The sequence below is a fragment of the Dendrobates tinctorius genome, unplaced genomic scaffold, assembly GCF_039654945.1.
Source record: "Dendrobates tinctorius isolate UK_male_01 unplaced genomic scaffold, ASM3965494v1 ptg000158l, whole genome shotgun sequence".
In the NCBI taxonomy this organism is placed as follows: domain Eukaryota; kingdom Metazoa; phylum Chordata; class Amphibia; order Anura; family Dendrobatidae; genus Dendrobates; species Dendrobates tinctorius.
The window spans coordinates 34,365,037-34,377,594 of record NW_027361825.1 but is presented as its reverse complement, the minus strand read 5'-3'; the positions used below and the strand labels follow the sequence as shown (position 1 = coordinate 34,377,594).

At 47.8% G+C, this 12,558-nt stretch overlaps 1 protein-coding gene across 1 annotated transcript; it reads left to right on the top strand.

The window, feature by feature from the left end:
• The first annotated feature begins 6,958 nt into the window (after positions 1–6,958).
• LOC141052064 (uncharacterized) lies at positions 6,959–10,668 on the top strand. Its single transcript, XM_073549256.1, has 3 exons — positions 6,959–9,018; positions 9,392–9,545; positions 9,635–10,668. Exons 1-3 carry the CDS (start codon positions 8,835–8,837, stop codon positions 10,017–10,019), a joined length of 723 nt encoding a protein of 240 aa, XP_073405357.1. The 5' UTR covers positions 6,959–8,834; the 3' UTR covers positions 10,020–10,668.
• The last annotated feature ends 1,890 nt before the right edge of the window (positions 10,669–12,558 follow it).

Here is a 12,558-nt window from a genome sequence, read left to right as displayed (position 1 = left end):
GACGTGTCAGATATTTTGCCCTCAGCAGAGCCCAGAGCTGAGCCTCCTGCTGCTTACTAAGGGCAAGAATGCTGCGCTGGGGTCTGCACTGTTTCCAGACGTGTGTAACGCTAAGTTTACCCTGGTGTTAATGGAGTTCCTGACAGACATGGCCCTTTCTGATGATGAAGATAGATGATATGTGCTGTCTGGGATTCTTGTTTATGGCCATTTAATTTAAAAGGAAATGACAGAACTTGTTGCCACTGATGTGAACCAAATGTTGGTCTTTACAATCTCTTAAAATGGTTGTCCACATCTGTCCCTATGTTTCCTTGTAAAATAACCCCAATCTTCTGCTCTTGCACGGGGTCGGCGGTGCTGGCTTGCTCACTCCCTCTGGATAGGTGTGATTTGCCTGCAGGAAAGTGAAGCTGGCGCTGATCGACCTCAAGGATTGTGTGATGTAATGTCACTCAATCCCTGGGAAAGCCAATGCCAACACCACTAGGATAGCATCGGAGGAGAGTATAGGTGTTATTCCACAAGGGACCAACATAGTTTGGAAAGGGGTTGTCCGAGTAGTGAACAACCCCTTACTAAAATCTCACTTAAAACCTCTGCCCATAATGTTAGTATAATTTATATCTACACATTTTCACACCAGCTACCTCCATTATCTGGAAGCAAACACACATCTATCTTTGTGATGCTGGGCTCTAAAGCGACATCTCTGTGAGATTACTGGGGTGAATGACTTTACATGGAATAAAAAAAAAAAAAACCCCTATAGTATTAGAATTTTGCAAATGTCCCAAATTACATTCTCCCAGCCCACTTAGACATGTATAATTTTTTTTTCTTGCAGTAATATATGCATCTTTTTTAATACATTATCCCCTTAACGACCGCCGATATGTCTTTTAACGGCGGCAGTTAAGGGTGCTTATTTCTCAGCTCCGCTTTTTAATGACTGTGAGAAATAAGGGTATAGCGCCTCCAAGCGTTGGAAAATCTCGGGTCTGGGCTACCGGAGGTAGCTGAGACCCCGGAGAACATGATTCTGGTCAGGTTTTTTTTTTTTTTTTTACCTTCCCCAGTCTAGTGATTGCTGTTATTCACCAAATAATGGCAACCACAAAAAAAAAGCTAAATTTTCCATTCATTTCTATCTCCTCATATGATATAGCACATCGGAGAGGGAAATGGGGGTATCCTGAGTCCCTCCGCGATCCTCAGACTGTCCTGCTCCGCTTCTGGCCCTCCACGTCAGAAAATGTCGGGAGCATGCGCAGTGCGCCTGCCGAGACCTGCTGGCCAGGACCTGGCAACAATAGATTTTTCCTATTGTCTCATTTTGATCACTGTGATAGACCCTTTACAGTGATAAAAATAATAAAACAAGCGCCCCCCCCCCCCCCAATCACCGCCTTGGTTAAGTAAATGATTTTTCTCCTACAGCTCATTGGGGGACACAGAGACTGGGTGTTATGCTGCTTGCCACTATGAGGACACTAAGTAAACGAGAAAAAAGTTAGCTCCTCCCCTGCAGTATACACCCTCTCGCTGGATGAGATATCTCCAGTTCGTGCTTTGTGTCTGTAGGAGGCACTTGGGTCTGGTTTCAGACCCTACCATTTTTATTTTTTGAATTCTGTACATTTTTATTTTTTAATTAACGGAGTGAAGGGGGCGACTGTTCCTTTCTACAGCCCGCTCTCCCCCGAACCAACAACAGGCAAGCACGCGGAGTAGGCCTCCCCGTACACTTTCCTGCGACGTTTGGGGCTGATTCCTCTAGCAATATTGGCGATGATCCTTACGACCGCAGTCCGGGAATCCACGGATATGAGGGCAGGCGCACAGAATGGAGAAGACTGGACAGCGCTTACGTAGGCCCTGAATCAGCCCCATAGCTCTCCATCCCCCTATCATAGGGAGGATCGATTGAGCATGGCCCCTTTAAGAACTCCGGCTCTGCTACATCAGCCCAGGAGGATGAGAGCCTGCATGGATGGCCGGACAGCGCTGAGCACTGGAGTTGAGGTATGGGGTCGGTGCACCGGCCCCCCTCGGCGCTACCGCGGGTAGCCTGAAAAATTTAGCCCCCGGCTTTTCTGGCCTACTAGGCTGCAATTTGAATAGCGCCGCCCACGCTATTATCTCTGCCTTGGTGCCTCTCATACCTGGCGAGATGTGCAATTCTAATCTCGGGCGCCATATCTTTTTACCTCAGCCTGCTCTGGACATGAGCTGTGAGGCAAGCATTCTTCCGGATACCGGGTGACACCGCAGGGCCACCGCTATTCCTCCTGGGGGACACACCATAGGACCGGGTAAGCTGCATCTGCCCTCAGATTAAAGCTTAACCCCTTCCCGGCACGTTCCCTGCAGCAGACTGCCGTTAACCCTTTTAGGAGCGCTATGTCTCAATCTAAGGAGTCTAAACGGGCTGCTAAAAAGCACACTGCGTTTTTTACCGTGTGTACCACTTGCAAGTCTGCCTTACCCAGTGCGCAGACTAATCCGTTGCAAGGACTGTGCCCCGACCTGCACTCAATCGCCCTTCGCCGCCGCTGCTGACGGGCCTCCTGCGTTTAGTACCCCTGAGTGGGCTGCGTCACTGTCGGTGGAGTCTCTGACCCAGGATATATTCTCTCTCCGGGAGGACTCTAAGCCAGAAGGCGTCCTTATCCCCCGAGGAAGGCTCTGGCGTCGGCCGGGAACCGTCCACCAGCAGGGGCCGTACTCGTTCAAGGGATGAGCATGTCTCTAGCAAGCGGACCCATGACGCGTCCCCTAGTCCCGTTCGTGCCTCTGCATCTGCAACTCCTGTCTCTCGCTCTCCTGGAGTTCTCAGCGAGCACGACTCTGAATTCGAATCTGACATGTCAGCCCCTCAGAATCCCCCAACTGATCAAGAGTCGCTTGATTCTCTTATAGAATCAGTCAACAGGATTCTGAAGTTGGATGAGGATAATGTTCCCGCTCCAGCACATCCTATCTCGCTTAAGAAAACCAAGCGTGTGCGCAGGTTATTTACCAGCCATCCGGACCTTAAGGAAATTGTTCAGAAACATAGCGATCGTCCGCATAAGCGGTTCACAGGGCAAAAGTCTACTCAGGCTAAATACCCTTTTGATCCAGACCTAATGAAGGATTGGTTACAGTCCCCTCCTGTGGACCCCCCTGTATCGCGTCTCGCTTCAAAAACGCCTCTATCCGTTTCTGAGGGTTCCTCAATCAGAAACCCCTCCGATCGTCAGATTGACTACCTTGCCCGTTCAGTTTTTGAAGCTTCAGGAGCAGCGCTTTTTCCATCTTTCGCGGCAATTTGGGTCGCTAAAGCAATGGCCGCTTGGGTAGAAGTCTTGATTGGTGCCCTGGAAGGAAGTAATCTTCCTCCGGAGGCAACTACGGTCGCCAGGCAGATAATTCACACTGTGGACTTTGTAGTGGACGCCTCTTTTGATGCCGCCAATTGCGCTGCTCAAACTGCCGCTAATGCGATCTCCATTAGAAGAGCTCTATGGCTCTGCGACTGGCGGGCGGATGCCACATCTAAAAGATCGTTGACTTCTTTCCCCTTTCAAACGGGTCGTCTTTTTGGAGAGAAATTGGATCAGCTCATTTCTGATGCTACCGGGGGGAAAAAGTAAATTCCTTCCTCAACAAAAGGCTATTTCGCAACCAACAGCCGACGCGCTTTCGTACTTTTCATAACAACTCCGGTTGGTTCTCCTCTACCTTCTCTTCCGGATCAGGTCCGTCTCTGCGGAGACAGAGGCTCCCAGGTCTCATACAGACCTAACCGCTCTTGGAAACCCAGGCCTAGGGCTTCTGGATCCTGGGGAGCCAGATCTCATAGATCTACCCAATGACTTGTTGCGGTATCCGGTGGACGCCGACAGAGTAGGCGGTCGCCTACTTTCCTTTAGGCACACCTTGCTCGCGGTCGTCCACGACAAGTGGGTCAGGGAGCTGGTGTCCTCCGGATACAAGATAGAGTTTTCCTCTCCCCCTCCAACTCGCTTTCTCCTTTCCTGTCCCCCCAAGGGAAAGACGAGCCTTCCTTCGGGCTGCGATGGAAGCAGTTCCATTTGCACAGTTTCATCTCCGTCCCTTACAACATGCGTTGCTGTTAGCTTGGGACAAGAACCCTTTCTCGCTGGACCGTCGGATCCTTCTGTCCCCGCGGGTCAGGCAAGCCCTCAGGTGGTGGACTCTGAGGTCCTCCCTAAATCAAGGGAGGTCTTTTCTCCCAGTAAGATGGTTGGTAGTAACCACCGACGCAAGTCTTTTCGGCTTGTGTGCGGTCTTTCGTCACCACACGGCACAGGGTCTTTGGTCGACCCGAGAGTCATGTCTCCCTCTCAACATTTTGGAGATACGAGCGATCAGATTTGCTCTATGGAGTTTCCACCATCTCGTAGGTCACCCCATCAGGATCCAATCTGACAACGCCACGGCTGTAGCGTATATCAACCACCAGGGAGGTACCCGGAGCAGGATGGCCATGCACGAAGTGAGTCACATCCTCCATTGGGCTGAGACAAACCATTTGCCCATCTCAGCAATTCACATCCCGGGCATAGAAAATTGGGCAGCAGACTTTCTCAGTCGCCAAGGCATTGCCTCGGGAGAGTGGTCACTTCATCCGGAAGTCTTTCACCAGATTTGTCATTGTTGGGGGACTCCGTATGTGGACCTCATGGCCTCCAGACTTAACAACAAGGTGTCTCGGTTCATTGCCCGGTCGTGCGATCCATGCGCCATCGGTGCGGACGCCCTAGTTCTGCCATGGCACCGGTTCCGGCTCCCGTATATCTTTCCCCCTCTTCCCTTGCTTCTGAGGGTCATCATGAAGATCAGAATGGAGGGTGTACCAGTAATGCTAGTTGCGCCAGATTGGCTGCACCGAGCATGGTATGCAGAACTAATAGAACTAGTCGCCGACGTCCCCTGGCGACTTCCAGATTGCACAGATCTGCTTTCTCAGGGCCCGATTTACCAACAGAACTCCGGGGGCCCTGTCTTTGACGGCGTGGCCGTTGAATCCTGAATTTTAGCACAGGCTGGGTTCTCTCTCGACGTGATTTCCACCATGATTAGTGCTAGGAAGCCTGTATCCAGGCGTATCTATCACCGCACCTGAAATATCTTTTCATGGTGCAAGGATCATGATCGTTCCCCTCTGGTGTTCTCCATTCCGGCCATATTGGAGTTCCTTCAATCCAGATTAAAGTCAGGCCTCGCGCTTAGCTCGCTCAAGGGCCAAATTTCGGTCTTCTCAGTGCTTTTCCAGCGCAAAATTGCCACCAAACCTTAGGTCAAGACGTTTATTCAAGGAGTTTACCATGTGACGCCTCCTTATAGAAGGCCATTGGAATCATGGGACCTTAATCAGGTTCTCGGGGCCTTACAGGAGGCTCCTTTCGAGCCGCTGCAGGACGTGTCATTGACCGTCCTCTCTTGGAAAGTGGTCTTTCTAGTGGCAATTACGTCAATCAGACGAGTTCTCAGGACGTCACCGTTCTTCCTGCCCAAGGTCCTCTCCTCTTTCCATCTCAACGAGGAAATTGTTTTGCCTTCCTTTTGTCCGGTGCCAGTCCATCGCATTGAGAAGGCCCTCCACACCATGGATGTGGTTAGGGCGCTGAGACGGTACATTTCGCGGACGGCTCCCTTCCGCAAGTCAGATGCCCTGTTCATACTTCCAGAGGGGCATAGGAAGGGCCTAGCCGCTTCAAAAGCAACGCTAGCCAGGTGGATTCGCACAGCGATTCAGGAATCCTACCGTGTCAGGAATGTGCCTGTCCCCGCGGGGATTAAAGCGCACTCTACCCGGGCAGTGGGCGCCTCTTGGGCCATTCGGCACCAGTCCTCGGCAGAACAGGTCTGCAAGGCTGCGACTTGGTCCGGTCTGCATACCTTTACAAAACATTGCCAAATTCATTCTCAGGCCTCTGCAGATGCAGCTCTAGGCAGGCACTTCCTGCAATCGGCAGTACCTCAGTGTTGACTCAGTGGTACATGGGGTATTAGCAGATGTATGCTCCCCACCCAGGGTCTGCTTTAGGACGTCCCACTGTCTGTGTCCCCCAATGAGGCGTATGAGAAATAGGGATTTTTGTGTACTCACTGTAAAATCCTTTTCTCCGAGCCATTCATTGGGGGACACAGCACCCGCCCTGTTTAGCCTATTGGCTCATTTGTAGCATTCTTAGGTTTTGACATAGTTATGATTATTGTTGACTGTTTAAGCTCCTACTGCTTTTTTCACTGAACTGGAGATATCTCATCCAGCGAGAGGGTGTATACTGCAGGGGAGGAGATAACTTTTTTTTCGGTTTACTTAGTGTCCTCCTAGTGGCAAGCAGCATAACACCCACTGTCTCTGTGTCCCCCAATGAATGGCTCGGGAGAAAAGGATTTTAAGGTGAGTACACAAAAATCCCTTTTTTTTTTTTTTTTTTTTTTCCATTCTTTGCTGTTGAGTTGGGGTTAGAATTTATTTATTTTACTCATTTATATATAGCTCTGTTAATTCCACAGGGCTTTACAGACATTAGGTCTCCATTGGGGCTCACAATCTATCAGTATGTGTTTGGAATGTGGGAGGAAACTAGAATACCCGAAGGAAACCTACTCAAACATGGGGAGAACATGCAAACTTCTTGCAGATTTTGCCTTTGGTGGGATCTAAACCCAGGACCCCAGCGCTGCAAGACTGCAGTGCTAACCACTGAACCACCGTTCAAATTGGAGGGTTTCCACTGTTTCGTTACATCAGGTGTCTCCAAACGTGAGATGACGTTACCATTGCTTCCAGTCAATTTTGCGTTCAAAAAGTCAAACGTTGCTTCTTCCCTTCCGAGCTCTGCCATGCTTTCCCCCACATACGGGGTATCGGCGTACTCAAAAGACATTGCACAACAAATTTTGTGGTCTGTTTTTTTCTTCGGATACCCTTGTGAAAATAAAAAAAGGTTCTGTTCCGAAGTAAATTTTTTGTGAAAAAAAGTAAAAATGTTCATTTTTTTTTCCTTCACATTGCTTTAGTTCTCGTGAAGCACCTGAAGCGTTAATAAACTTCTTGAATGTGGTTTTGTGCACCTTGAGGTGTGCAGTTTTTAGAATGGTGTCACTTTGGGGGGTCAATATGACAGAAAATACCCAAACACTTCAAATGGGAGGTGGTCCCAAAATAAAAAAGAAAAGGTTTTGTAAATTTTGTTGGAGAAATAAGAAATGGCTGGCCAACTTTTAACCCTTATAACTTCCTAACAAAAAAAAATTGTTTCCAAAATTGTGCTGCTGTAAAGTAGACATGGGGGAAATGTTATTTATTGTGTGACATGACTGATTTAAGGGCACAAAAATGAAAAGTTTTGAAAATTGCAAAATTTTTGACAACTTTCCATTTTTTTTCATAAATAAACACAAGTTATATCAAAGAAATTTTATCACTGACATGAAGTACAATAAGTCACAAAAAACAATCTCAGAATCAGCGGGATCCGTTCCAGAGTTACAACCTCATAAAGAGGCCAGAATTGTAAAAATTGGCCCAGTCACTAAGGGGTTACAGCAATGCTCCTCCACTAATAGTTTCACGTCTTCATCACTAAATGTAGACATTGCATGCTGTTTTGTCCGTGATGTAGGGTCCCACTATACTATGAGAAAACTTGCTAGAATTAGGAATGCGAGTTCATATATGAACATTCATTATCAGATTGTGAGGATACAGCTGTCTGGACTTGTGTGAATGAAGAATAAATACACATGGGTGACCACTGCTGATCATCGATAGGTGCGCTGAGAGTCAGAATAACTTAACAAGCATTTAGAAAATGTACATTTTGTCTTTTTATTTTTCTATATCACTAAAATATATACTCTTTTCAGCCGTCTCATTATTATCACGGACCGGAGTGGAATGAAAGGTAAGACCTTTATATGCAGTAGATAAAACAGATGCCACCATTCACAACAGGTGATCACAGCTCACCTACTCCTGTATAATGCCATAACACAGGAGCCAGCATTCACAACAGGTGATCACAGCTCACCTACTCCTCCTTCTGTACAATGCCATAACACAGGAACCAGCATTCACAACAGGTGATCACAGCTCACCTACTCCTCCTGTACAATGACTGATAACACACGATCCACCATTGACAATAGGTGATCACAGCTCACCTACTCCTGTACAATGATAACCCAGGAGCCACCATTCACAGCAGGTGATCACAGCTCACCTACTCCTCCTGTACAATGACTGATAACACAGGATCTACCATTCACAATAGGTGATGTCACAGCTCAACTTCATGTCCACAATATTTGGCCGAATTAGATGACCCGTTATTCTGATGACCTGTTCCCTTAAAAAAATCAACTTTGATCCTATATTCATAATCCAAACTGAAATTTATGAAGAATTGTAAATGCTCTTGGGGGGTTGGTTATTTCTCTTCCTCAGACCGGAGTCACACTGGCGAGGAATACGGATGAGTGAGAGGCGTTAAAAGCACGCATTACACACGGACAAATGATTCTCTATGGGGCAGCTCGCACCAGCCGTATATTTCTCATCCGTATTCTACGGTCCGTGCCAGTCGCAGCATGCTGCGATTGTCAGCGTACTACGCCAATGCAAGTCTATTGGTGTGCAAAAAATACGGATTACACACGGACCACACGTGTGACTTGCGAGAAATACGCAGGTCTTTTGGCTGGTGACAGGAAATGGGCCAATCCATCATCAGGAAACTTAGACATGCAAATGAGCTCAAAAAGCGCTCCAGACATCCAGGAAGTACGCCTCCACGGAGTACAGCAGCGTCATGGCGCTATATTTTCTGAATGTGGAGATGCTTATTGTCTTAGTGCAGGAGCGGCCAGAAATCTGGGACCAACGTGATGCCCATTATGCCAACCGGGCAAGAAAGGAGGCGTCATGGAGGCGCATATGTCGCCAGATGTTCCACGATTTTGGTGATCGGCCACGTGAGGAGCAGCAGCAACTGAGTAAGTACAACCCAAAAACTGTTTAAAAATACCTCACATCAAAAAATGCATCTAGAATCAGCCCCCCCCTCCCTTCCTGTGCTTGTACTTTTTTTACTCATGAGGTGGGTAGATTTTGATGTGACCCATGGTTTTACACTGTCATAAATTGGCCCAGGCCACAAGCTCCTCATCCTCCTAGCCTACCAAGTTATTAAGTGTAGTTACTTGATACCTGAACTATTGTGACCCTGTGTATCTGGCCTGGATGCCCCAATTATATATGCCACCCTGGGTAGAAAGCACACCCCAGAAGGCCACATGCCTAGGCTACTGGTAGCAAATTAGACCTATCAAATATGTGAAATTGAAAATATTTCCTGTCACATTTCAGTGGAAGATGTGTTGAAACGCTGGCGAAGCATCCGGGACCAATACCGCCGGGAACGTCAGCAGCGGTCCAGGAGTGGTGATGCGGGCCACATAAAGAGGAAATACGTATATTATGACCGCCTCTCCTTCCTCGCCCCTATTCTGGATCTGAGACCGTAAGTACATACCTCACACCACATTACACCGATACTTTACAGGGCCAAAAATATTGATGTATTTTTGCCTCTGTTCTATTTCATAACAGAACTCAATCCAACCTTACGGAGAGAAGAACGGGCTCAGATACAGAGCCCATCATTGATCCTCTAGGGGATGAGGTGGCTGGCCCATCTTCTCCCCCTACAAGAAGCATGGGTGAAGAATCCTCTCAGGAAAACCCAGTGCCTGTGCCACAAACCCCACCACCAGGACCACATCCACGAGCAGGACCGTCTGCTGCTGCACCATCAGCCATACTGGAGGAGCAGGGCAACATGAGCAGCTGCCCAACTGCCCAGATCCGGGGCTCCCCACAGCCTGCTGGACCATCCCGGCGAGGAAGAAGAAGGCGCCAGATCCCTGCCCAAGATACACGTACAAATGTTGACACTGGGGTCCTCAACTATTTGGCTAGAGTCAATAATGATTGATGGCGAGGAGGCATACTCGTGCAGCCTGGCCCTTTATCTTCGTGCCCTTTCCCGTGAGGTGAGGCTCCGTATTCGAGGATGTTTTCAGATCCTGTTTGATGCTTGCACACACCCCAATACCCCATATGAATTATTTGAATATCTGGAGAGGTGGCAGCTTTCACCCAGAAATCTAATGCGCCTTAGACACCCCACACACATGCTTGCTCGAGCAGGCTCTGAGGATCCTCAAATACGTGGACCTACACCTCACCCCCTTCCTCCCCCTCCCCAACAGCAGCCACATATGTCTGGCTCTAGCCAACCTCACCAATATGGCCACTTGTTCCCACCCAGTGTTGGAGGCTGGTCCCAACCTGGTTGGGGACGACATGGATATATTGGCGGGTATGAGACACGGGCCTACCACACCAAAATTTATAATGTAGCCATTTTTGTATTGCATAATGTTTTGTTTTTTTTCTATGTGTGAAAATGTTATTTGGAACAAATGTTCACATCTGCAAAAAGGCCAGTTTGGCCCATTGCCACAGTTCTTATATGGCAATAATATGTTTTGCTTTAAAAAAAACACAAAAAAAAAGGCAAAAGTAAACATTTGTCTACTACATTTTACGTCTCTGTTTCAATTCTAAAAAACAATGTCATCATACTAACATACGCTTACCAATGCAATTAAACAGTCATAGAATCAGAAGGGGTAGAAATATATATATTTAGACACACATAAACCAAAAAATTATAACATAGACACAGCAGGCTCTTGCCAAGAAGTTTCACCCTCAGGTGACATAAAGTAATTTGTGAAAATATCACGCACTTTGAGGCCAGAGATCGGTCTACGTTGAGGGTTGATAGGTGGTCTCACCCTACGAACATTGTCCAACCCACGCACAACACCATCAGAGGAGGAGCAATCATGTATCCTGGTGAAGTTATGAAGAACCACACAGGCTTTCACAACTTCATTAACATTTTGTTCACTCAGCTGAATGGCAGACTGGAGTACCCGCCATTTGGCACAAAGAATCCCAAAGGAACACTCCACCAGTCGCCTAGCATGTGATAGGCGCAAGTTAAAAATTCTGCGCCGGTGGTCAAGGTTGCGCCGGGGATATGGCCTCATGACATTGCGTGTTAACTGAAACGCCTCATCTGCCACAAGGACATAAGGGACAGATTCTTGAGTGGAGCCTGGTAGCTGGCGTGGTGGTGGTAGATCCAACTGGTTGGTGCGTAGCCGCCGAGCCATAATGGAAGTATTGAAGACTCGAGAATCTCCTGTCCTTCCATAGGCCCCAATGTCAACAATTATAAACTTGTATTGAGGGTCTACCAGAGCCAACAATACAACAGAAAAGTATTGTTTATAATTGAAGAATTGGGAGCCAGAGTTTGGCGGCTTACGCACCCTGATATGTTTGCCATCAAGGGCCCCAATACAATTAGGAAACTGGCATTCCTCCTCAAAGTCCCTTGATATCCTCAACCAGTCTTCCATCCTGTGCTCGGGCATGACGAGTTGATGTAGTCTTGACCATATTTCACTACATGTCGACCTGACTATGCCAGAAATGGTAGATCTTCCAATCAGAAACTCATGGTGGAGGGCGGCATAAGACAGGCCAGTGGTCAGGAAGCTGAAGAACAACAGAAAAGGAACATTTTAGAATGCATAAATTAACCAAAAAAGGCCGGGATCACACACAGCGAGATACGGCCGAGTCTCGCAGGTTAAAACCAAGCTCTGGCGCTGGCACTGCGGAGCGGAGCGTGCAGCCGCACAGCAATACATGGAGCTGCACGCTGCGCTCCGGAGTGCCGGTGCCAGAGCTTGGTTTTAACCTGCGAGACTCTGCCGTATCTCGCTGTAGTGTGACTCCGGCCAAACAGGTACATACATACCAAACTTGTCAGGATTTCAGATCTACTAACACACACATATTTGGTCGCCCAATGACTAAGTGATATTCAGTACATATTACACATAACATTCTGGTCTGTAAGTTGAATCATATCTGGAATAAGATGAGGGCATTAAAATTAGTCCATGAAGCAATAAATACATACTTTGGCCAACACATCATGAACATAGAGAATGTGGTTGTGTAGTACATACCGTAATGTGAGTAGAAGTCGCTCCTCAGCAGATATGGCTTTGCGCATCCTTGTGTCCTGAAAGGTTATCCCAGGGCGCACTGTCTCCAAGAGTCCATCAAATGTGGAAATGCTCATGCGACAGTATTGGTAAAATTTCAGTGGATGCTCCCGCATAGAAGAATAGAGGCGGTGAAAATGACCTCTTGTGAGTCGTTGCCTCAAAAGTGGATGTACCCACATGCGTCTCCTCCGCGGATCCACTATCACTGGGTATGGTTGGCCAAAGCGGCGTGACAAAAGCCAGTTGAAGAGAACCTGCTCAGTTGTGTTGAAAGTCAGACTGTCTGCCATGTTGCACATACAACACCAACACACCTAGTGAAGGCAAGGTCACAAATGGACAGAATAGAGGCAGCCACCTGTTCCTGAGGCAATAAAT

Coding starts and splice junctions, on each gene's coding strand:
- LOC141052064 (XM_073549256.1), top strand. CDS start 8,835: ATGGCGCTATATTTTCTGAATGTGGAGATGCTTATTGTCTTAGTGCAG. Junction 9,019..9,391: donor TGAGGAGCAGCAGCAACTGA/GTAAGTACAACC, acceptor GTCACATTTCAG/TGGAAGATGTGTTGAAACGC. Junction 9,546..9,634: donor CCTATTCTGGATCTGAGACC/GTAAGTACATAC, acceptor ATTTCATAACAG/AACTCAATCCAACCTTACGG.